Genomic DNA, 27,633 nt, shown 5'->3' on the forward strand with positions numbered 1-27,633 from the left:
TGAAAGTTGGCATTTTTATTATATACAAGCAAAAACAACAAACAAATAATTAAATATAATGAGGTAGACAACAAAAATATACATAGGCTTTATACTAAAAGGAACAATAGAGCTCAGCGGAAATCGTGGCATACAGATTGGTCTTAATTCACGGATATTAGCAATAATTGGCATGGCTACCTGTTGGTATGCTTCATTTTTAAGATTTCTCATATCATTTATAGCATTATAACGAGGAAATTGACAATAGAACAGCTATCGTATACAATTTGTTCCCATTTTCATTTGTATGTGAGAATATTTCGTAAACTGTAGAAAATCGACAGTTCGAAGACCCTCATATAATCTTCTTGTCTACGCGCCTTGCGTATCGAACATTGGTTACCATTAGTGTAGTGTAATTAACTTAAACTTTTGACTCCACAAGAAAAATTTCCTGTAGTTGGCTGTATATCATGTATTACCAAAATTTAGTTAAGATCCTTTATAAAAGATATATTTAATTAAAAAAAAAAACATTTTCAGGCTACATCACAGAACGTTTTCGAACCAAAGAGTTCATCATCAGTGCCGTTAACAAGTGTTATATGATGGATCCACCAAAATATAGGGGTGAAAACCCTTTAAATGTTGTACAGTTGTAGAAAATTTACATGTATAAATGTATAAAATTTATAACATAAGCAATATACACATCATTATTTATACACATCAAATATAGACATCAAATATCATCTCAATATACAGGGTAGCGAGAAAGTATGGAAACACGGTGATTTCTCGGAAACCGCTCGAACGATTTTTATAAATTTTGGTCGGTAGGGGTGTCCTAATGCGGCTGATATAACAATGGTAATTACATTGTTGTCAAATCTTCAGTTTTTCTGGAAATCTAATGAAATTTCTTATTTTAAATGGAACACCCTGTATATTTTTGCGTTTTGAAGTCCTTAAGAAATACTGATTATTTTTCATGTTATGTTCCCTATACCTAAATGCCATATTTCGGAGTTATTGCTATATTTATTAAAAAAAAAATTAACAAATTTATAAAAATCAATTTTTTCGGCCCAAGTAGATATTATTTTAGGTTCTTTTGTAATCTAAAAAAGGTCTGTAATTCTAAAAAGGGTCTTTTGTAATTTTCCTCAAAAGTTAATCGTTTCCGAGTTATAAACAATTTAAAACTGAAAAAAATCGAAAAATGACGATTTTCAAGGTTCAAAAACACAAGTAAAAAAATCATTTTTACAGTTACGAAGTACAAAAGTTCAAGCTCAAACCTTTTGCTATTAGATCCTTATAAGAATTTTTGGAATATTTTATTCTAAAACATTGTTTTTTTTTAATTGTTAATAAAGCTCATATGAGAGGATGGGCTATCGCGCGTCAATAACAACTAAAAAATCATGTTTTAGAATGAAATAAGACCAAATCACTTATCGGCATCTAATAAAATAAGGTTTGAACTTGAATTTAGGCAATTAATAGTTTCAAAAATAATATTTTTTACTTATGTTTTTGAACCCAGAAAATCGTCATTTTTCGATTTTTTTCAGTTTTAAATTGTTTATAACTCGAAAAGGATTAACTTTTGAGGAAAATTACAAAAGACCTTTTTTGTTTCCAATAACTCAAAGAACCTAAAATAATATCTACCCGGTTCAAAAAAATAAATTTGTATAATTTGTTAAAAATTTTTGTTTAAATAAATGTAGCAATAACTCCGAAATTATGGCATTTAGGTATAGGGAACATAACATAAAAAATAATCAGTATTTCTTAAAGACTTCAAAACGCAAAAAATATACATTGTGTTCTATTTAAAATAAGAAAGTTCATTAGATTTCCAAAAAAACGGAAGATTTGACAACAATGTAATTACCACTATGATATCGGCTGTATTAGCTGTAGGCTGTATTACCCTTACTCACCAAAATTTATAACAATCGTTCAAGCGGTTTCCAAGAAATTACCGTGTTTCCATATTTTCTCGCTACCCTGTATATTCCATAGAGCCACATTCTATCTATTTTAGGATATTCGTCTTTTTTGTGCTTTCTAAATCTCAAAAGGAAGCATTCAGGTTTTATAAGCGCTAACTAAATAAGCTCTGCCACATTTCTTGAGCTCTATAATAAAGATACAATTGATACCAGATAGAAACTAAAATTAGGATTAAAAAATCATCATACTAAAAATTATTGTACAAAAACTTTATGTATTGTATTGTACCAGAATCTTTACAAATAGTTGGTACTGCTTGGTAAAAATGTTGTTAACAGTAATTCTACCTCAGAGGGAGTGTCCATATAGCCAAGGCAATAATTTTGTATTATATTAGTATTATATAGATATTAGTATTATATATTAGTACTCTTCCAAAAAATAAAAGCTTTCAAGGATTCAAGAATAATTGCTCTTTAAGGTTGCTTTTTTACCTGTAGGTCAGTGGTGCAGACATGGCGACCTACTACAAAAATTGAAGATCTCACAGTACTCTGGAACTAGTTGCTACATGATATCTTCAGCAACCCGAAAATACAATTTGACAATACAATAATAACAGGCTTAATAGAGAGGAATACGTGAAAGGGAATTAAAAAGGAACTCCATAAGCCGAAGAAACTAAACCAGAAACAGGATGTCTGGTGGATTAAATTTTCCCCTTAATGAAAGTAGAGGCCATAGGGTGTTAATCGAAAATCATAATTGAATGTGTTTTGTAGCGTTACCAGGTGTCCCGATTTGCGCGGGACGTCCCGATTTTTAAGGGTCTGGGGACCCGTACCGATTTGTACCTGATCGGGACACTAAATGTCCCGATAAAGTTTACCAACGAAAACCAATTTTAGCATGACTTGTAGTGAATTTTATAACTATGTTATATGTATAAAATGAAAAATATAATTTTAATAAAAAATAAATAATTTACTTAATCTACGATTTTGTTTTGTAATTTTGTCTGATTATTATGATTATGTAGGATTAAATACAGACTATAGAAACACCACGTATTCCAGTAAATTAAGGCGAAATACGGCGATACCGTGTAATTTTCAGGATCAACTCCGAATTGCACGAGAATTTGGATTTAGGCTCTACTTACCCTCCACTTGCACAAGTTGAACTTGTGCCGTTGGTTGCTTTTACTCGGGGGGTGACAGTATCTCTAGTCGGGGGTGAAAAACCGCGCGTTTAAAATAAGTCCGGAAATGGATAAATTCTAAGCAACTTTAGTTCTATAAAATTTTTTAACTTAGTTAATACTTTTCGAGTTATTTGCAATTGAAAATGTTTATTTTTCGACAAACAATCACGTTTTCAGGCGGTTTTTCACAAACAACTTAAAAAGTAAGTATTTGAGCTAAAAAAATATTCCTAACAAAAATGTAGCATACAAAAAAATGAAAAAAAATTATGAATTCGTAAAGTCTATAGACCCAGCAAAACCAAAGTTGTAGCTCACGAAAAATACGTTCTTATTCGTCAAAATCCAAAACAAATATTTCAATGTGAAATAATCAAAAGATGAAGCACTTTTCGGAAAAACCCCATTAAAACTTTTTTTTAAAGTGTTCAATAAAGCTTTATTTTTATGTTTTAAAAAAGTTTCTAGCATCAAAACTAAGCGAGTTATGCTCAAAATCAAGTTGACCCCTTTTTTGGTAAAGAAAATCGTAAAGATCTCCCAGTATTTGCCAAAGCAGCACACCAAATGAAATTAATCGTTACCGCTTTACAAACAATTTAGTTTATTATGTATTTTTTATATGATCTGTAAGTTTCACCGGTTTGAAGGGCTTATTTTTGAAATAGTCATAGTTGAAAAGGCCTGAACGAGTCACTAATCACGAGTATATGCAAAATATGAACAGCCATATCTTTTCTAATTTTTGTCTTACAGAAAAACAAATTGAAACTGTCATATTTATAAAAGCAAAACCTACATTTTTTACACGAGATTTTTCGTATCACTAAGGGCCGGTTGTTCGAACGCTAATCAAAAATGATCATTATCAAATATTTAATTACTGTCACAACTGTCAATGTCAACTTTGATTTTGTTGCTGTAAACATAATTATTGATTACAATTATGAAATTAGTTAATCAATTATGTTAATAATTGTTATGTTAATTGATTAACTAATCTCATAATCATAATCAATTATGTTTTGAGCAACCCAACCAAAGTTGACATTGACAGTTGGGACAGTAATTAAATATTTGATAGTGATCATTGTTGATTAGCGTTCGAACAACCGGCCCTAATACTTTTTTAGTCATTTTGAAAAAAGGGCAATTTTTATAAACAATACACATATAAAGTAAATGGTAAAGCGGTAACGATTAATTTTATTTAGGTTGCTAAATAGGAGGAGATTTTCACGAATTTTTTTACCAAAAAAAAGGGGGCCAGCTTTATTTTGAGCGTAACTCGCTTAGTTTTAATGCTAAGACTTTTGTATAAAAAAAAATAAAGATTTTTTTAAACACTTTAAATAATTTCTATTAAGTGCTTCCAGAAAATTGCTTTACTTTGTGATTATTTCACGTTGAAATATTCGATTTTGAATTTGACGCTAATTTTTTGATGAGCTACAACTTTGCTATTACTGGTTTTATAGACTTTCTGAACACACATTTTTTGTTTGTTTTTTGTATAAGCTACATTTCTGCTAAAAATATTTTTTTCGATAAAATACTTCGTAAGTTATTTGTGAAACACCGCCTGAATATGTGTTTTTTTTTTATCAAAAAATAATTATTTTCAATCGCAAATTACTCGAAAAGTGTTGACTTAATTAAAAAATTCTATAGATCAAAAATTGTTTAGAATTAGTCAATTTATCCATTTTGGGACTTTTGCGTTTTGGGAACGCGCGTTTTTACACCCCGAGAAAGTTTAACTGTAACCCCCCCAAGTAAAAGCAACCAATGGTACAAGTTCAACTTTAAAGCAAACAGTAAGTAGAACGTAGAACCTAAAACCAAATTTTCATGCAATTCGGAGTTAACTCTGAAAATTACACTCCAATACGGTCATTTACTGGACTATTGTTGTTTATTTGTCCCGATCTACAACCCTAAATCCCGATTTGTTTTACCTTATGTACAGATTTAAAACAAATCGGACCTGGCAACACTGAGTTTTGAACCTTTGATCAGTTGATGTATTTACTATAAAAGCTCTTTATTTATCTTATAATATAATATTTTAAATTATTGCCATATTGCAATATCACTTACACAATAGGTTTCTATCTGCTATTTTGTATCATTAATAAATATTTTTACAAATTTGAATCTCAAATAGATCACAGTATGAGCATTTGTACCAAAAATATCAGAGATAAAACGTACTTGCGAATATTTACAAAAATATTTGTTAACATTTGTTTCACCCGCTGACCATAAAAAGAAATAAATAGACATACTCTTGGCTTTAGCTTAAGGGCGTAGGCGCAACATTTCGAGCCAATGTGTTTTAAATGCATTTATTTCTTTTCGAATTCTAAAAGAACTAATAAGTATATCTGAAAAATTTAAACGTATACTGAAAGACTACATTATTACCGAGGGCCGAAAGTCCTTTAGAATAACCAAAAAGTTTTTTCAGGATTCGAAAAAAATGAATGCATTTAGAAGCATTGGAGCCGAAATTTTGCGTATATCCCCTTAATCTAAAATAGTCTTAAATCTCATTCGGCTATTTCGATAAGAAATTTTTGAAATCGGAGCATCAGAATTTTTAAATACAGTTCTTAATTCTCCAGCATAAAACTGGATATTAAGCTTGTTGTAGATGACCAAACGAATCTTAATATCAATAATAATACATATTTTCTGAAAATTTTGAAACAATTTTTAGGCAGCGACTTTGGTGAAACCAAACTAGCTTGATACGCCATATTCTAATAATACTGTTCCTAAACATAACAAAATAATACTCCAAGAACACTCATGAATGAAGCCTTGATCCGTGGAAAAATCCATGGAAACATCTTCCTTACCACCTTCTGTAGTTTCTACGTCAGAATTAACACATATTTCATCGGTATAAACCTCAGTAGCATTTACGTCACAACTACTAGTAATACAAACGGTGGTATTAGTCTCTTCAAAAAACTTGTACATCTCTACAAAAAAATCACAATCCCACGAGTTATTAGCTATAACAATCTCCTTAACGTTTGGCAAGTATTTGTAAAACAAAGTAAAATTAAAGCTTGATAGATTGTTCTCACTAACATCAAGAATAGTCAATACATTTTGTACTTCGTATTTATAGTCAAAAGTAATATTACCAATGAAGTTTCTGTTCAACCACAAGTACCTCAGATTTTCCAAGTGGCCGAAACTATCGAAAAAATTAATAAAGTCGAAGAAGTTGTTGACTAAATCCAACACTTCTAAGCTATCTAATCCTACAAAACCATAAGGTTTGATATACTCCAAGTAGTTGTTACCCAAATGTAGAGATCTCAGATTCTTCAAACCATTGAAAGCACTGGTTTGAATCTCTGTTATGTTGTTAAAGCTTAACTGCAAATCTAGAAGACTAGTTAGCTGCTTAAAATTATACTGAACTAGGTATGTAATACTGTTATGACTAATATACAAAAAGTTGAGGTTTGCTAAATTATTGAAAGCGTTAGGATGAATGTTATGGATTCGGTTGTGCTCTAAATAGAGGATTTTTAAGTTCTGGAGATGTCGAAAGGTGTTTTCTTCTAGTTTGTCAAGATTATTGTAGTTTAAGTAAAGATATTTAAGATTCGATAAGCCACAGAAAGCTTCGGAGTTTATGTAAACTATCTGATTATTGCTTAGATTTAATATGTCCAAATTCTCTAGTTCTAAAAATAAATTATTAGCCAAAATCTTAATGTAATTTGTACTCAGATCTAAATGTACTACTCTTTTTATACCGCTGAAGCACATCGTCTCCAATATTTGTATGCTATTGTTATGTAAAACTAGTACTTTCATCAAGAAAAAATTCTCAAAGGCGTACTTCCTCAAGACTCGAACTCCACAGTAAGCCAGATCCACTACTGAGATGTTGTTTCTTTTGGGGAACTTAAAAGTGCTCTCGTCCAGGACGTCTAGGGTGCAGTTGTGGCACTTGAACCAGTGAGTTCGATTGAGGGGGATGTCCACCGTGTGAAAATAGTTCATGTTGACATTGTTACATGTCAGTTGTTGTCCTTGAAGAAAACTAAGGTGAAACTTGCAGCTTGGTTCAAAAGTTGATAGGCCTGCCAGAGGTAGCAACAGTGAAGAGAGTATAGGTAACCATTTTTCCATTGTCCTAAAACAATAAAGTATTTATTAAAAGGGACGACGTTTGTTTCACGATTAGTTTACCGTGAATATACGATGCTATTAAATATTACTTTAGCAATTACAATAATATTCGGCGACACTTTTCGATAGAACTCTTTATAGTCCAGGGCCCATCTGTTTTGAGATGGACGTTGAGAGGTGACTCAAATTTGTTTGCAGAAATTGCTTGAAAATAACTCAAAGAATAATATTTGAGTTATCCTCCCTCTCAAAAAGGTCCGGAACATTGTTTAAATAATCAAAATGTCAAAAAATGAAGGAAAAATTCGATTTTTTATTGGTTTTTTTATTATAACTTTAAAAGTATTCATTTCCGAGAAAAGATGTACTGACATAAAAGTTGCGTAATTAAATTTCCTACAATATAGAATTGGTTAAAAATTTAAAAAGTAGTCACCCTTGTTGCAAAATAGCAATAATTGCGCAAAAACCATTCAAAAACAAGTATTCGCATTTTACGTTTTTCGACCATGTATGCTACAGTTAGGACCTTCATATTTCATCCAGAAAAACTTTATAATACAGTAAAATAATACTGTAAATTTTATTAAGATCGGTTCTATAGATTTTACAAAATAAATTTTGCAATCCAGCTTTCGCAAAAAAAATTCATTTTTTCAAAATGTTACAGGACTGAAAATAAAGTAGATAGCAAGTTGAAATTGTTTTGCTTATAGAAGTGTACTGTACCTTTCATTTGCAATTTGCAAAATTAAAATCGATGAACCACCACGGCGTCAGGAATTTTTTTAAATAAACATTAATTATTGGTGCTACGCGCAGGACAGTGGTGTTCGATTCACACAAGTTGATTTCCACCAAAATTTCTTCCAATCTTTATCTAATATATTATTTTCTTACTCTATATTTTGTTGTATTTTAATATTTTAATTCCACAAAAATCAAACTAATTTTATTATTGTTTGTGAAATATTGTTTAAACAATTGCATATGTTTAAAAATAATAAATTTTTATTCTCTAAGTTAAAATATATGAACAAAGAAAGTTTTTGCTAAAAAAGTGTTATTTAAAAGGATAGAGTATGTGTTTCTATTTTGCAATAAACAAATTTATTTATTTATATCGAAATGTAATAAAAATTAAAATGTATCAATCATTATCAAAGGTTATTGGAATGCCCAATCAGAGCAAAATATCCGCTGTCCTGCGCGCAGCACCAATAATTAATGTTTATTTAAAAAAAATTCCTGACGCCGTGGTAGTTAATCGATTTTAATTTTTCAAATTGCAAATGAAAGGTACAGTACACTTCTATAGGCAAAAAAACTTTCAACTCGCTATCTGCTTTATGTTCAGTGTTATAACATTTTAAAAAAATGAATTTTGCAAAATCTATTGAACCGATCTTAATGAAATTTACAATATTGTTTTACTGTATCATACAGTTTTCCTGCGTGAAATATGATGGTTTTAAGTATAGCATAAATGGTTGAGAAACGTAAAATGCGAATAACTGTTTTTGTATGGTTTTTTCGCAATTATTGCTATTTTGCAACAAGGCTGACTATTTTTTAAAATTTTAACCAACTCTGTATTATAGGAAATTTAATTACGCAACTTTTATGTCAATACAACTTTTCTCGAAAATGAATACTTTTAAAGTTATAATCAAAAAACGAAGAAAAAATCGAATTTTTCCTTTATTTTTTGACATTTTAAATATTTAAACAATGTTCCGGACCTTTTTGAGAGGGAGGATAACTCAAGTACTATTATTTGAGTTATTTTCAAGCAATTTCTGCAAAAAAATTTGAGTCACCTCTCAACGTCCAAATGTACTAATATTTTTACAGATGCGCCCTGGTCTATTATTGATTGCTAGAGGTGTTTAAAGGTCAAAGTTTTGTTCGCTATTACCTACTAAAATTACAAAAAGTGCTCGACCAGAAATCCCGTGTGTTGGGGAAAGCAAAAATGTCTTTATCTCTTCTACAAAATTTCACTTTGGAAAAAAAAACGTAAATTAACAAATCGTCATCACTGTCCTTCTAAGAAGCAGCAACATAGCTTGCCTCGCACAAACTTTCCAAATACCTAATTTTATAAAGAGAATCAGGAAAACAATTGACAAATATTACCCAGAACTATGGGTAAGAATGAATGTATTTTAATCGATTAAGATATTTCTGGAAAATAATTTACCCAAGCTTTAGGAATGTTCTGATATGCATCTACATGTAAAATAAAATCGAAACAAAAATTAACTAAACCGGAGACGGAACAGACGAATTTTGTTGTTATAGCAATTATCCGTAATCCAATCCGTAAAAAAATTGGAGGCAGTCGAAATATAGGCGTATTCTGAAAATTCCTCGGACTGCAAAAGTTTCAAACGAAGAAGTATTAAGAAAATTTGACATGGCAGAAAGCTTATGAACACAATTAAAATAAGAAAAACATCGTATCTGGCCACATACTTCGTAACGATAAATACTCTCTGCTACACGTCATCATGCAAGGAAGAGTCGAGAGGAAAAAAGGCTTGGGAACAAAGAAGAAATCTTGGCTGAGGAATATCAGAGATTGTACTAACCTCAGTGTTGAACAGATATTTCACGTTAAAAAAGACAGAGAAGCGTTTAAAAAAGTGATCACCAACCTTCGTTAGAAGACGGCACAAGAAGAAGAAGAAGAAGATCTTCGTTCAAGGTCCATGATTCAACACCATAAAAAAGGACAGAGAAGACGTAGCATCTCAGCATTCTTACTTTTATATCAAGAGAAAGGTTGTGGCTCTTGAAAAAGGCCCCCATACGGTTGAAGGTTGATCTAGCTTTTCCGATGCGCGCTCTTATCTCTTGGTTATTTGTTCATTCTTCATTTATTATGGTGCCGAGGTAGTTGTAGTGCCTCACTCTTTCTACAGGGGTTTGGTTGATGTAGAGTTGGCGTTCTGTCATCTTTTTCTTGCTAATGATCATAAGTTTTGTCTTCTTTACGTTTATATTGAGTGAATATTGTTGACTGTAATACGTGATTTTGTTCATGAGGACTTGTAGGTCTTCTAGGTTGTTCCCAAATATTATGGTGTCATCTGCATACCTGATGTTATTTAGCCGAGTAGAATACCTTTTTATTTTCAGTTTCGTGTAAAGCTTCTATAAATATTCTTTCAGATTAAAGATTGAAAATAAGGCGGGAAAAAATGCAGCCTTTTCTCACTCCGCGCATGATTTTCTCATATTCGGTGTGTTCACCGTCAACTCTGAGGCTGAGGTTTGCAATCTGATTCCAGTAAAGGTTTCTAATTATTTTCAGATCTTGTTTGTTAATTCCTGCTTCTTTTAGTATTTGCACCACCTTTGCAGATGAGATGGGTTGATGCTATTAAAAGAGTAGCTGGAACAAACTGGAAATATGTTGCTCAGGATAGAGACCGGTGGAAGGAGTTGGGACAGGCCTATGTCCAAACGTGGGCGATAGAAGGCTATGAAGAAAAAGCTTATTATAAAGAATTTCTACCTCATTGTAATATTTTCTTTCTGTAGGACTAGATCTAGAACCAACTAGATCCAGACACAGAAATAAAACGTAGAATAGCAATGACTAAAACTACTTTTATGAAAATGAAGTCATTTCTTTGCAATAATCATCTCAGTTTAGAACTAAGACAAAGAATGGTCAAGTGCTATGTTTGGTCCGTACTTTTGTATAGTGCAGAAGTGTGGACGCTAAAAGTATCGATCATGAACAGAATTGAAGCACTGGAAATGTGGATTCATAGACGGATGCTGAAGGTACCTTGGTCAGCAAGAAAAACTAATGAAGAAGTACTACGGAGGGTCAGAAAAGATAGAGAACTGCTAAAGACTGTTAAACATCAAAAATGTCTTATCCGGGACATATAGTGAGGGGAAGTCGATATAAAATATTACAACTGATCCTTAAAGGCAAAATAGAGGGCCGTAGAGGTGTAGGAAGAAAACAAATCTCTTGGTTAAAAAACATTCGTGAATGGACTCAGATATCAAATGCAGGACAATTATTTAATATTGCAGAAGATCGAGAAGCCATCGCAATGGTGATCGCCAATGTCGGAAAATTCTGATATGGCACGTGAAGAAGAAGAAGGACTAGAGAACTATATCACAATTTAGGTTCCAGATGGCTAAATATTTACTACGATCTTCTGATTAAATAGTAATAATAACTTACTTACGTATACGTATTGTTGTATAATTTTTTTTGGGAAAAATTTAGAAAATAAATTTATATCAGGGACCATGAAATTATAGATTTTCATCCGCCCTGTATATGACCAAAAATTGTAAATAGGATAATTTAGTTAATAATCAGTGTTTTCGCAGAAAAGTGAAATCGTTAAGAAGGTGGTTTTCGTAATGGGTTTTTGATGGATGGAAGGGATGAGAGTGTTGAGTCTGATTTTGACGGGAGAAAAAATATGCCCTGTGTAATGAATATCTGGAGACAGCAGTCCAGTTTTTAAAAAGTGAGAAGTCAGTGTAATGTGGTGAAATGGGCTTTTGCGAGCAGAATCAAGTTGAATCGAAATCGTTGACCGGTTTGAGAATTTAATTTTCCTGTGTCCGAGGAAGATTCCTGTTTCTGCTTAGAACGAGTAGCCGATTGGTATCTATTTGCACAAGATATCGAGCAGAGAGAAAACTGAGTCGAGAATTCGAGCGAGTCCTGTTTGTTTGTTTGTGAAGAAGTTTGGATGAGAGGGACCTTTCGCAACATCCTAAGAGTACGTGTGGGAGAATCGAGGACGACGCAATCCGGGAAAAGAAGTAGATAAGAAACAAAAAGGTTAGTCAAATCATGTGTGAAACGGAGAGAGTTTGTTTATATCCACACCATATTTGCTTAATTTTTGTACTGAACAGTTTTAAAGAAGAAATAAGTAATCAATTCAAAAAGAGAAAAGTAAGTTTTATAAAATTTTGTAAGAATAAATAACGAATTATTTAAATAATCTTTTTTTGTTAAAACAGAGGAGATATCAGAATTAAAGCTTAATTTAGTAGATGAGAAATAGTCGCAATAAATTTAGATTCTAGCATATTTTTTAAATCCTATGTTTATGGTATATTGGATAAATAAATAATATTTTTTAACATCTATATGACATTGAGTGTGTTGAACTTCCCTGTTTTGTCCTGGATGGAGTAAGCAACTAGAGCTACCAGAAGCCACAAACCAAAGGTAAAGCATCAAAAATAAAATAGCCCTGAGAATAAAGTTTATTAGAAAATTTCATTAAATTTGGTTTTGTTTTACATAACCAGTAATTAAAATAATTGAGTAATTAATTAAATTAAGAATTTGCTCATCAATCTCATAAAAGAAAGAAATACAGAGCTTAACAGTATATACAAAAGAAAACTGGGAATAGAAATTAGAACTAGAGTATTGAGATAAACTACAGATTCTCTGTCCTTTTATATGGGATTGAAGCCTTGACAATTACTGACGCAACTGAAAAAAAAAGACTTACCTACTAGCTTTGAGATGTGATGGTATCGAAGAATGTGGAAAATGTCACGGACATAACACGTAACAAACACGGAAATATTAAGAAAGATGAAAAAAGAAAAGAAATACTTAACACTATGAAGGATAGAAAAATGAGCTTCTTTGGCCACATACTAAGAAACGAAAAATATGAGTTGATGTGATTAGTTATACAAGGGAAAGTGGAAGGAAAAGAGGACCAGGGAGATGACGGTTTTTAATTTATTTATTTATTTATTTATAGTTAATACAAATGACCTGGCCTTTTGAGACTAATCCAGGTCGTTTCCTGATGAGATTACAGTAGTTGATACACATAATTTTTATTTTAACAATTTTCTAATTTAATTTAACTAATTGATAATGGCCCTAATCTATTACTAATTCTGAAAATAATAAATTATAAATAATTCTAATAAATAATTCGAATGAACAATTTTAACAAACAATTCTAAACAATATAATTTTCAATTTAATTCTATAACAAAATAATTTTTTTTTTATTTTAAATATTATTTATTTTTTTTGTGAAATAAAATTTTTATAGTGCTTCCAGTTCTCATTCTCAGATGAGAAATGCCAGCACTATTAATCTAAAAATAGTTAGAAATAATTGTAAGTGTAGGTCTATTTGACTTGTCTAATATTCACAATGGTATTTCGGTGAGCCTCAGAGCCTTAGCCGAAAATATCCATCGAGTTTTAAAATGTCAAGTGTTTAGTTATATTTTTTTAATATTTTTTAATTTTTAGTTTTAATTTTTAATTTTTAATTTTTAGTTTTTAATTTTTAATTTTTAATTTTTAATTTTCAATTTTTAATTATTAATTTTTAATTTTTTATTCTTTAATATATAAATATTTATACCATTATTTTGCTCCATATTTTTATATATAATTTTAATTTTTTATTTTATAATTTCTTATTCAAATTCACATAGGTTGGAGATTTACTTGATTTCTTCTACGTCCTGGTTTAAAAATTTTAAGCAGTGGAGTGGAAAAACAACGATATAACTCTTCAGAACCTCTGCGGGCAGAGTACAATGGGCCATGATGATCGCCAATGTCCTTAAAGGATGAGGCACATTAAGAAGAATAACGTACTAAAATTACAAGAGTACAATATATACTGCGCTTATTAATATTTTTTGCATAAACATCATGTCATCTTAATACATAATTTTCCAATTTGAATTTACAATGAGATTGATTCTTTATTTACTTATTTAAATTTATGTACTCATACTATTGGTCCACTATAAAAAAGCTCATGAATATTCACAGTCACTAAAACATTTGGAATGCGTATTGTATACTCACACAAAAGTTTATTTCTTTATATGGTTACTTAATCTGCATAATGCTTGAAATATTACCAAATATTTTTTCAAGGTTCGTGTTTGTGAAACTGTTTCAAGGTTTTAAGAAGATTTTATATTGTCTAAATGTACTTGTATTGTAGCGTATCGTAATTACATATACATATATTATTATTATCTGTACGAAATTAATGATTACTTCTATTACTTTAAACATTTTTAAGGATGCTGGAGCAATGCTAATAGTCTTATTCGGATTTTTGTTATTCTAGAAATTATTACACTGGCAGAGTTTCTCAAAACAGATGGAACACGACTTCTACGGAACACAAAAAGAAGTATGGAGAATAATCAGAGGACAAAGAAAGGAGGTGAACGAATCAATAAAAATGAAACACATTCAGAAGGAAACATGGGCAGAGTACTTCCGATCTCTATTTGTTAAATCCGACGAAAATGAACCACCAACACCTGAAGTTACGACAAGCGAAGAAATAAACATCGAGGAAGGAGAGGTAAAGCCAGGAGAGGACAGAATATCGAACGAACTCCCTAAAATACGGAGGACAAGACAACTATTAAAACTAAATCAAAAAATAATAGAACAAAACAGAAAACCACAAGAATGGAGATCAAGCATCCTAAAACGTCTCTTTAAAAAACATTATTATTAAACACAACATTAAAATTAACAACCAAAGTGATAACAAACAAACTAAATGAAATTATTACATTAGAAGAAGAACAACAAGGCTTAAGTCGGGAAGATCACGCACTGACGCTATATTTATAATGAGGTAAGCTCAAGAGAACTCGTTAGAATACAACAAACCGGATATTTATGTTTCGTGGACCTTAAGAAAGCATTTGACAAGGTCAAATTAAAGGACGTTATCCATGTGTTATACTTAAGAGAGGTACCTCTAGAAATAATTAAAATGATCGAAATCATTTGCCAGAACAACACAATGAAATTAAAAGTAGAAGATGAACTAACTGACCCAATTGAAGCCGGCAATGGGATAAGACAGAAGAATTCCTTGAGTCCTTTATTGTTCAACCTGATCATGGATGAAATAATAAAAAAAGTAAGAACTAAAAAAGGATACCAAATGGGAGAAAAATAACTTAAAATAATCTGCTATGCAGACGATGCAATACTAATCTCTCAAAGTGAAGATGATTTACAATGTATGTTGCACCAATTTAACATAACCGCCAGAAAATTTAACATGTTAATTTCGCCAAAAAATACAAAATGCATGGTTATAACAGCAGATCCAATAAGATGTAAGTTGGAGCTGGAGGGTAAGATAATAGAACAAGTGATGGAGTTTAAATATCTAGGCACCGCACTATCTAGCTACGAAAGGCTGGAAGCAGAAGTGGAAGATCAAGTGAATAAGCAAACAGAGCCACAGGTTGCCTGAATGACATAATATCTAGAAATAAAAATATCGGAAAAGAAGTGAAAGGCAAAATTTACAAAACAGTCATCAGGCTCATATTGACATACGCGGCAGAAACACGACCCGACACAGAGAGGACAAAAAGATTTCTCGAAACAGCGGAGATGAAAACCCTTCGAAAAATCAATGGTAAGACTCTATGGGACAGAGCTAGAAGTACAGATATACGACGGAGATGCTAGGTGGGCAACATTAATAACTGGGTAAGAAACAGAAGAATAGATTGGAATAACCACATAAGCCGAATGCCAACTATAGCGATACGCTTTAATTATACTCTGCGCTAATTAGCAAAATACAAGGAAAAGTTATTTACCAGCAATTTTATTGCTGGAATCGAATCTTATTATTGTATATATTAATAATATAGGTATGCAAAGTCCGCAGATAGTGTGCTACTTTTTTTATAAACAAAATGGCGCCCGAAAATCGTGTTTTTTTCAATTTTTGCCCTATACCTCCAAAGATTCTAACTTAACACCAAAAACACTCAAATAAAAATTCACCGCAATTAAATTCTGCATAGAGACGTGTTTTTCCTGATTCACTTCGATGAAAACTTTCCCCGGAAAAAGCGGGTTTTTCCAACAAAATCTTTAATTTTCAACTAAAATTTTAGATAAGTAATTGTTAATCAATAATCAAATAACTTGGTAATGTGAAAGCCCTTTTCGTATAGATTATAGTTCCAGAAGCCGATGGAAATTGAATGAACAGTTTAGCAACAATTGAATTGTTAATTAAAAATTTACGGTCGCTATAATAACGACAATAATTATGATGCATAAGAATAACTATGATCTTTTTCATAAAAAGACACTATACCTATCTAATGTACGTTACAGAATTGAAATTGGACTATTTAAGCGGCCTCAGGAATATTTTAAAATTATAAACAATTTTTTGGCTTATAAACAAATAGAATATCTCGGGAAGTATTAAACTAAATTAAATTGTAAAAACGGTATTCGAAAAACAGCGGCAGGACTCTTCTTTTAAAAGAAAAAACGTTTAATTATGACGAGTGGTTCCTGAGATACAACCGGTCAAAGTTGACCGGAATTTACGGCAAAGATATAAACAATAGGATCATAATTTTCGAACCATCACCTTTTTTATTTTTATCCTCATTCTCCACACCAATTTTCATATCTTTAAAATACTCACAACATATATTATTATAATAAAAACTATCGATAATACGTGTGGAAATTGCCAAGAATAGCAAAATTCGAATCAAAAATTAGGTTGGACAAAATGTAACCCTCAAAGTTCAAAATCGGTATAAGTTAAAAAAATTCTTCCCATGGAGCAATTTCCTTCATTCTTTTTTTGTTCCCTAATAACTCGAGTAGAGCCATCGAACTAACGCATTATTAAATGTCAAACTTGCTTTTGTTTTGTTATAATAGATTAATTTATTTATAAGAACAGAAAACTACATATTTTTCCAGTTGTAGGCTTTTTTTTAGATAAACTTACTACAAGTGTACCTTTAAAGTTAAAAACATAAATATTCTCATTTGAAAGCTGTATAATTATTTAAACAATTTTTATTTAAACAAATTAAAATTTTGTGTTATAACAAGTTATATAAGTTTGACATTTAATAATGCATTAGTTCGATGGCTCTACTCGAGTTACTTGGGAACAAAAAAAGAATGAAAGAAATGTCTCTATGGGAAGCCGAGAAAATGCATTTTTTAACGTATACCGATTTTGAACTTTGAGGGATACATTTTCTTCAACCTAATTTTTGATTGGAATTTTGCTATTTTTGGCAATTTTCACACGTATTATCGATAGTTTTTATTATAATAATATATGTTATGAGTATTTTAAGGATATGAAAATTGGTGTGGAGAAAGAGGACAAAAATAAATAGGTGATGGTTTGAAAATTATGATCCTATTGTTTACATCTTTGCCTTAAATTCCGGTCAACTTTGACCGGTTGTATCTCAGGAACTACTCATCATAATTAAACGTTTTTTCTTTTAAAAGAAGTGCCCTGCCGCTGTTTTTCGAATTCCGTTTTTACAATTTAATTTTGTTTAATATTTCCCGAGATATTCTATTTGTTTATAAGCCAAAAAATTCTTTATAATTTTAAAATATTCTTGAGGCCGCTTAAATAGTCCAATTTCAATTCTGTAAAGTACATTAGATAGGTATAGTGTCTATTTATGAAAAAATCATAGTTATTCTTATGCATCATAATAATTGTCGTTATTATAGACACCGTAAATTTTTAATTAACAATTCAATTGTTGATAAACTGTTCATTCAATTTCCATCGGCTTCTGGAATTATAATCTATACGAGAAGGGCTTTCACCTTACCTTACCAATTATTGATTAACAATTACTTATCTAAAATTTTAGTTGAAAATTAAAGATTTTGTTGGAAAAACCCGCTTTTTCCGGTGAAAGTTTTCATCGAAGTGAATCGGGAAAAACACGTCTCTATGAGAAATTTAATTGCGGTGAATTTTTATTTGAGTGTTTTTGGTGTAAAGTTAAAATCTTTGGAGTTATAGAGCAAAAATTGAAAAAAACACGATTTTCGGGCGCCATTTTGTTTATAAAAAAAGTAGCACACTATCTGCGGAGTTTGCATACCTATATTATTAATACATACAATAATAAGATTCGATTCCAGCAATAAAATTGCTGGTAAATAACTTTTCCCAAAAATGGCCTATTCTCCGATAATCAGCCCAGACTATTACTATTTTTGCTAATTTTATTTTCTTAATTTTGAATAAATTTTCTTAAAACGAAACAACATTAGTCATTTAAAATTCACCATATGCCAACAAGGGCCGTTGATTTCGAGAAACGAAAATGTATCCCTAAACCGATTGTATAAAATTAATGTTTTTTTCAAGGAAACACTAATTGATTACGATGCCAGATTGCCACACTCTTCATGTCAACTTCTTAAATACAAAAAGGTTCTCATCTCTTAAAAGGCAGATGCAGTAATTTATGGCCCTTCTGGCCATTATCGCAAAACCGCAAACCAGTTGACATAATAGTTAGTGGTCCGGCAAGTCAGTCTCTACACAGCATGCGAACGATTGAGACAGACCCTCGCTTTCGCTAACAATACCCTTTCAAGATATAAACAAAACAGCACGCTTGTTTGCCCAAAATAAATAAATATATTACTGTTCGTTGTTACACTTATTTTTTAATTAATTCCGTCAACCAACAGCACCGGAATACCAACAAATAGAGTAGTAAGGACGACGAGAGACCTTCCCCAATAGGAAGACGATCAGTGGGAAGACCACGAAAACGATGGAACGACAACTTACTAGAGGCACATTGTAGGAACACAGACAGTCATGTATATACAAACGAAGAAGAAATTATTATACTTTATGGTTTTAAAAACCGATTTTTTGTTACTCGGAGGATATTGGGGTCACTAAACATGAATACGCCATCATAACCTACCTCCGGAGCACCTGGTGCCCAGGGCTACTGCTAAGGTACGTCATCTGGAGTTTTGGGGGATACAGGCACTAAATTGATACAAACAGATTACTCGGGGTGTTTGGAATCGCTAAAGACGAATACGTCATCAGAACCGAACCTCGGAGCACCTGGTCCCCATGGTCACTGTTGAGGCACGTCATCTTCTGGAGTTTCAAGAGTTATCGCAACTAAATTGATGCAAACGGATTACTCGGGGGTTTTTGGGGTTGCTGAACACGAATATGCCACCAGAACCGAGCTTCTGAGCACCTGGTGCCAATGTGATTGATAGGCATGTCATCTTCTGGAATTTCGAGGCTTTCCGACACTAAATTGACGCCAAACAGGGTACTCGGGGTATAATAAATGGCACAATCCCCCCATTAATCTGTTGACTGGTCTAACTTCAACTGATCTATTTCGAGCTGTGATGAATAGAATAAGATGGGTCAAATGTGGTCGGCAACATCTCTAGTATGTGTGTACCTTTAGAAGAAGACAGCCTATCATCACATACATAAGAAAATAATAAATTTTATAAGGTAGCTTAGGATTTCCTACCAAATTTTTATCTTTACCAATTGACAAATTCAGTTTAGTATTCCCTGGTTAATGTATGCTAATGATGTACTGTTAGTTAATATGAAATAATAAAAAAGATTTAAAACAAAAACTGAAATAGTGGACACAAGCTCTCGAGGAAAAAGGTTTAAAACTTAGTAGGACACAAACAGTATTTTGGAATGTTCTTTTGGAACGTATACGGTGAGATTATTGTGAAAAGTAATTGTTTAAGTACCTAGTGATCGGTGTTATAGAAGAGTAAAGCGTCGTTTAAACACAACGATAAGTCACAGCAACTAGTTGTGATGACAAGTTGAAACGCTGTTTAGACGCTGCGATTCAATGCGATACCACCTTCAACCCAACTCCAACTTTGATAAGTTGTGCGATGCACCGTTTACACACAATGATAAGTTGCAACAACTCGATTGACCTTGATAAGTTGTTTGATTTATCGCTGTGTTTAAACGACCCTTTAAGGATCGTTTAAACACAGCGATAAATCAAACAACTTATCAAGGTCAATCGAGTTGTTGCAACTTATCATTGTGTGTAAACGGTGCATCGCACAACTTATCAAAGTTGGAGTTGGGTTGAAGGTGGTATCGCATTGAATCGCAGCGTCTAAACAGCGTTTCAACTTGTCATCACAACTAGTTGCTGTGACTTGTCGTTGTGTTTAAACGACGCTTTACATAGAGTACTCTTAAGCGTCGTTTAAACACAACGATAAGTCACAGCAACTAGTTGTGATGACAAGTTGAAACGCTGTTTAGACGCTGCGATTCAATGCGATACCACCTTCAACCCAACTCCAACTTTGATAAGTTGTGCGATGCACCATTTACACACAGTGATAAGTTGCAACAACTCGATTGACCTTGATAAGTTGTTTGATTTATCGCTGTGTTTAAACGACCCTTTAGCAAGAACCGCGAAAGAATTAAGAAGAGTGGTGAAGAAAATTAATGAAAGAGCACAGAAATTCCGATTGGAGCTAAATGAAGAGAAAACCAAACGTATGATCATAGGAGGTTACAGAAGAATAAAAAAAATTAGTGTGAAGTCTGTACATGGTTTTATATGGGTAAATAATTTTTCCACCTACCTCTACCGAAAGTATACTTTTCCCGACCTGACTGTAGGGAGCAAAGTTGTACTTTTCCTCCCTAGGGAGGAAAATATTTTTCCTCCCTAGGGAGGAAAAGTAAAAGTGACGTCATGGTATTTCATTCATGAAGTATAACTTATTGACGCCCTGTATATTTTCTACTACGTGAGTAACTATACATTTTAACTTTTATTTAAAAATACTCTATTTTGCAGAATGGTAAAAACAGTAAATTGTTATTCTGATTTAACAATGTTTACATTAATAATTTGACTTATATTTGACAGTTGACAGTTATATTGTATCTACTTGTTAGTTTTAGTTCTAATAAATTTTGTTGGTTAGTTACATAAATAAATTAAGTAAAAATGAAAAAATGACTTGATATTTGAGGAAGGTGGAAAAACCATATGTATAACATGGGAGTAAAGTGTCTTTTCCTCCCTTGAATGATTACTGCCCTCCGCTACGCGTCGGGCAGTAAACTTCATTCTCGGGAGGAAAAGTAGCACTTTCCTCCCTTGTTATACAAATAGCTATTAAATACCTGGGTGAAGTATTCGATGAAAATGGAAAAGATAAATTGGATCTCGATTCCAGAATAGCAGGAAAAAAATTACTCATTTTAAGATTAGAAATAAAATTTGGATAAAAAAATTAGACATTCAAAATACGTGTCTAGTCAATAATAGGGGAAAAAAGTATGCTTTTGCAGTTACTCGAGCGTTATGGGGTCCTATTGGGTTGTGAAGAGTAGGTCCTAAAAGCAAAAAAAGTTAAGTAAAGTTTTCCATTTAAGTGGGGACTTTCCATTTTGTAATTTAACTTTCCATTTTCAACAATCGTTTTTTCCGATTATAACGCCATCTATCTATAATTCGGATAAATGTTTTGAATACAAGTTACTTATTTTTACGCGAGGAATCCAAATCTGCGTAAGTTAAGTTTTCCATAAATTGGAAGACTTTCCATTTTTTAATTTAGTTTTTCATTTCCAACAACCGTTTTCTCTGATTATAGAGCCATCTATCCATATTTCGAAACAAAAGTCCCGAATAAAAGTTGCTTATTTTTACGTAAAGCATCCAAATCTGCAATAAAAATTGGGGGCTACTATTTAAGATTTTAAAGTAACCCCGCCCCCTTCTGGGGGGGGTCGTGTTTGGTGCCATTCGATAGATTTTTCAAAAATATTAAAAACGTGTATTTTGCAGTTTTTCGATGTGATATTCATTTCACGAAATATCGCGGGGTTCGTACTTAAAATTTGAAATTTACCCCGACCCCTCTCCGTGGGGGTCGTGTTTGGTATCATTCGATAGATTTTTGGAAAATATTGAACACGCTTATATTCGCTTATTTTTGTGAAACTTTGTGGCTCGCCTATTTCCTTACGCCCCGCTCAAATCGTCAGATTTTTAAAATATATATATGTTACAGTTCAAGTTGATTCTCAGTTAGAGTTGACTCCAACTAGTTGGAGTCAACTCCAACTGAAACGAGCAGTCAAAGTTGATTTTAAAAATTTAAATCAACTTTTACTAGTTGGAGTTGACTCTTCCTGGATCGATTCAGTAAATGTTGATTATACGAGAATCTCAAGTGCATTTTTGATGAGCGTGCGTTTCTTTGTTTTGACCGTTTCAACTACTTATTAGTATAGTCTGTAACGTCGCTCCCGTTAGGTAAATTATTCTGATTCGATTTTTTGCACAAACTTACTCAAAGAAATACATCCGTATAACAATCCTTATGATTTTGGGGTGCTTTATTTATAATATTAGCCCATGGTTTATGTTCTTCAGGTTTATTTTGCTTAGCAAATATTTTTTATGAACGTATATAACAAATACACAGGGTGTCACGCGGTACCGCGGTCGAAAAATTGTTTAACCAATTTTTGTTAACCAAATTCACAAAAATAATTTTTATTTACTCTATCTCATATTATGTAAAAATGTAAAGGTTTTATTGTGTAAAAATTGTAAATATAGATAGCAGTACATGAAGAGTTTAAAGTGTGTCTGAAGTAACAATGTATTTTAAATGGGTTTTACTTTTTTGCATTGTTTTTTAGCACACTTTCATATAATTAAACATCCTTAACTTTCGCCTTCGGGAGGAAATCAGACACGCCCTTACAACGGCAACTGAAATGCTCACAAAACAGCGACCACGGAAGCAAAGATGGATGACAGAGGAAACATTGGATTTAATGAATGAAAGAAGAAAATGCAAACAGCACAAAGCAATGTACAAAGCATTAAATAGAACCATTAAACAAAAAATAAAAATTGCAAAAGAAAAATGGATAACAGAACAATGTGAAGAAATCGAAAACTTATATAAAAAACATGATGACTTCCATCTGTATAAGAAACTCAAGAAATTCACAGGCACCAAACATACAAGGACATACTCACAAGGACCAAATAGTCTAATCAACGCAGAAGGCAAACTGATTTCAAGCCCTGAAGAACAAATAAACATGTGGGAAGACTATATAAAGGAACTCTTCTATGACATCAGAGAACCTCCTACATTAAATACCGAAAACGACGAAGGTCTTCCAATACTAAAGTCCGAACTGGAATATGCTCTACGTCAACTAAAAAACAACAAATCTGTAGGAAAAGATGAAATACCAGCTGAGCTATTGAAGTTAATCAACGAGGAAAACCTAGACTTTCTTCTTGGACTATTTAATAATGTTTACAATACAGGGACTATCCCTAAAATATGGCTTGAATCAGTCTTCATACCACTGCCTAAAAAGAAGAACGCCAAATTATGCCAGAACTTCCGCCTTATAAGTCTATTAAATAAAATTCTGAAGCTTTTCTTGCGTATCATACAGAACAGAATATATTATAAAAATGTGATGAGGTCACCGGTCAAGAACAATTTGGCTTCAGGAAAGATATGGGGACACGAGAAGCAATATTCTGTCTTCAAACTCTGGCACAAAGATACAAAGATCAGCAAGCAGACCTTTTTATCTGTTTCATAGATTTTGAGGAAGCGTTCGATAGGGTGAAGCACAAGATCTTGATAGAAAGATTGAATGACATCGGAGTCGACAAAAGAGATTCTAAAATTATAGAGGCTATTTATTGGAATCAGACAGCAATCATAAAGACCAATGGTAATACGTCAAGGCCAACTGAAATACAACGAGGTGTTAAGACAGGGTTGTGTGCTATCACCCATACTTTTAACGTCTACTCTGAGGTAATATTTGCGAACTCTTTATCGCACCCTTCAGAAGGAATCAGGATAAACGGTCAGAGAGTAAATAACATCCGCTATGCAGATGACACAGTATTAATGACTGATTCGGACCATAGTCTGCAGATACTGTTGGATAGGGTTACTGAGAGTTGTGAAAAAATAAGGATGAAGATCAATACTGCGAAAACCAAAGTTATAAGAATATCAAGGAACAAAAATTTACCTCTTCCAATAAATATGTGAAACACCAACAGCTTGAATACGTAAGCCAGTACAAATATCTTGGTTGCTGGTTCAACAATCAACTTGATTAAAAATAAGAAGTCAAGAGCGAGATTAGAGGTAGCCCGACAGGGGTTTATCAAAATGAAAAGCTTATTTTGTAACAGTAGCATTAATATATTATCAGCCTTAGATGTCATTTTCTGCATTGCTAGTGTGGTCAATACTTTTGTATGGAACGGAGGCCTGGACACAACACAACACTGATGAACAAGTTGGACGCCTTTGAACTCTGGCTTTATAGAAGAGACTTGAAAATACCTTGGACAACCCACACCACCAACGAATATGTTCTGAGGAGAATAGGTACAGATAGGGAACTGCTAAAAATCATTAAAGTCAGAAAAGTTAGCTACCTGGGACACATAATGAGAAACGAAAAGTACCGCCTCACGCAACTGATCATCCAGGGTAAGTGAAGGAAAACGGGGTCCCGGTAGGCGCCAGATTTCATGGTTTAGAAATATCAGAAACTGGACCGGCCTTGATTCAACATCTTTGTTTAGATCCGCATTGGATAGAGACAGATTTGCCAGTGTAGTCGCTAACCTCCACTAAAGGAGAAAGCACCACAAGAAGAAGAACTTTCGACTTGTCATGGTGATGACATGTGAGCTATAAATTACAAAAAAAGTTTTGACAGTTTTGTGGTTTGACAGAGGTTTGAATTTTTAAATGTCAAAATGGTGCAATGGTGCATCTCACTCGCACTCACATTGATAGCTGCATCAATACGCTCCTAGCGCTCATTGTTAATAATTATAAATAACCGCTTAGTAATAAAATAATAACAAAAACTTCTTCAGTATCTTGTAGGGGGGTCGTTAAAATTTTATTTGGTGACTTTCGGACTTTCATAATAATAATTTTTAACTGAGTTATTAAGCCTTGAAAATGGTCATTTTCGTATTTTGCAAATTTTAAATCGCGTATTACTCGAGAACAACAAAATTTTACAGAAAAATCACAAAAGACCTCTTTTGCTCCGAATGACCCAAATGATGTAAAGAAAATTGTCCTAAATAAATTTTTTTTGTGAGTTTGTTTAAAAAAATTGTTTAAACAATTTTTCGACCACAGTACCATCTGACACCCTGTGGATTCGTTATTTGGTCGAAGAGGACCTCTTTTTTAGTAAGTTTGTGCAAAAAAAATCGAACTGGAATAATTTACCTAACGGGGGCGACGATACAGACTAGACTAATTTGAACATATTCAGTAACATTTAATTTCTAGAATCGGCTGTTTGTGTGAATCAAAATCAACTTTTACTAAATGACATTGGGAAGAGTATACTTTTCCTAGTTGGAGTCTACTTTTACTAGTAAATGTTGAATATAAATCTTCATTTTATATTTATAATCAACTTTTACTGAAACCAGCCGTTAGAGTCGACTCCAACTAGTTGGAGTCAACTCCAACTGGATAATCAACTTGAACTGTAACATATACACCTTTTTACATTCTCTTTTGCATGTACTTAACTTGCCTTAGCTTAATCTGACGATTTCGAGTTATTCTAAGGATAATTTTTTCGGGCCCCCCTTAAAGAACTCCCCTGTATTAAGAGCCAATAGGTAGGAGGTACATTTACAGCGTACAAGGCTTCTCCCCATGTGATTATCTGACGCGCTCGAGTGACTGCAAAAATCCCCGCTTGGGCTCCCCTACCACAAGGCAAACTCCGAATATATAAACTAGACCCACAGTAATATATGACTGCGGAGCATGGACATTCAATAAAAAGAAAAAGGATACTCTGGATAGAAGAGGGTGGAAGAGAAGAACTAATGGGTTTGTATAAAGAACCTACCATTACCAGGTTCGGCGAGTCGAAAACGATCAGATGGTTAGGACATGTAGAAATAATGGCAGCGAACATAAAACCTAAGCTAGTTATGAACAGAAAACTAATCGGTCCCAGAAGAGGTAGACCGAGAATGGGGTGGATTAATAAAGTGGAAGAAGACCTTAAATATCGGAAGGTGAGGGACTGGAAAAGAAAGTACAAAACCGAAGTAAATACAAAATATTGTTCATCGGGTCCTTCACAGTAGTTAAGAATTTGGCATATACTTAAGTTTGAGTTTTTTTTTTAATAATTTGAATTAGTTAATCTTATGATTATATTTTATAACAATGCCCTAGGCCTTAACGGCCTGTTGTGCGTATCAATAAACAAAAAAATATAATAAGCATAAATAACCCAACATAGAATCAATTGGGAATATAAAACTAAAAATAAAAAAATTGTGTGAGGAAGATGAAGATAGTTTCAAGTCTTTTATTAAAAGTGACTTAAGAGTCGATTGATTGACCCAGAATGTTTGTTAAGTAATGATAATGATATTTACAAACATCCAGTACCGTTAAAAGATTGGTACCAAACAAAACATTGGATGAGCCTTTCAAAATCAAACAAAAGTATATTGTAGAAGTGTTTCTCTTTAAACTACTGCTTATGTATTAAAGATCTATTTAAACTTTAAATACATGTTTGTGTACTGTAATGCTTTTCAAAACTAAGTACGTACTCACCCTTTTCTAAGAAGTTTTCACCCCGTTCTTCAAAAACAACCAAAAACTGAACACACAAAACTACATCGTATATATGTTAAGTCAACATCTGCTTAAAAAATTGTTTAATAACGTCAATATACACTGCAACATCCAAATTTAATGAACAAACACCAAACTCTTTAACGTTCTGCGTCGTATTTTTTCGTTGGAAGATTTGTTGTTGGGAAAAGGAACCGCCGCGGTACTGGGTTCGATTCGATCGATGTGGTTGGTTGTTGGTTGTTGGTTGTGGTACTCTCGGTTCTCTCTCGACAGACCATTTACCTTTTTAAAAGATCGCTGTTTACCACAGCGTGCAGTGCGGCTGTAACATTATAATCAAACCAAGGTCAAGCTCTCTTGGTTCTTTGGTTCTTTGGTTGCTCTTGCATGGGAATTGAATATCTCGAGCATTACGAGTGGGTACCTATTATGCTTTTGCTTTGGACGGGTATCGCTGGATGGTGCGAGATGGGAACTACCTGCATTTTTAAAACTTTTTTATGTAGAAAATAGTTACAAAAATACATATTACGTAGGTTTTACTTTTCGATTTTTGAAATATCCAGTTCACAGTTTTGGATTCTTCACTTCTTCTTCTTGCAGTACCGTCTCCTATCGGAGGTTGGCTACCATCACAGCAATCTTAACTTTGTTGGCTGCAGCTCTGAACAACTGTATTGAACTGCACCAATACCACTTCCTTAAATTTCGCAACCAGGAAATCCTCCTACGTCCCACATTTCTCTTTCCCGAGATTTTT

General features: G+C 32.7%; 1 protein-coding gene across 1 annotated transcript; it reads right to left on the reverse strand.

The window, feature by feature from the left end:
* Positions 1-27,236, reverse strand: LOC114333650 (chondroadherin-like). Its single transcript, XM_050644602.1, has 2 exons — positions 26,850-27,236; positions 1-7,316 (listed from the first exon to the last, which is right to left on the reverse strand). The coding sequence occupies exon 2, from the start codon at positions 7,310-7,312 to the stop codon at positions 5,897-5,899; it is 1,416 nt and encodes a 471-aa protein (XP_050500559.1). The 5' UTR covers positions 7,313-7,316; positions 26,850-27,236; the 3' UTR covers positions 1-5,896.
* Positions 27,237-27,633: the final 397 nt, after the last annotated feature.

The sequence above is a fragment of the Diabrotica virgifera genome, chromosome 2 (assembly GCF_917563875.1).
Source record: "Diabrotica virgifera virgifera chromosome 2, PGI_DIABVI_V3a".
In the NCBI taxonomy this organism is placed as follows: domain Eukaryota; kingdom Metazoa; phylum Arthropoda; class Insecta; order Coleoptera; family Chrysomelidae; genus Diabrotica; species Diabrotica virgifera.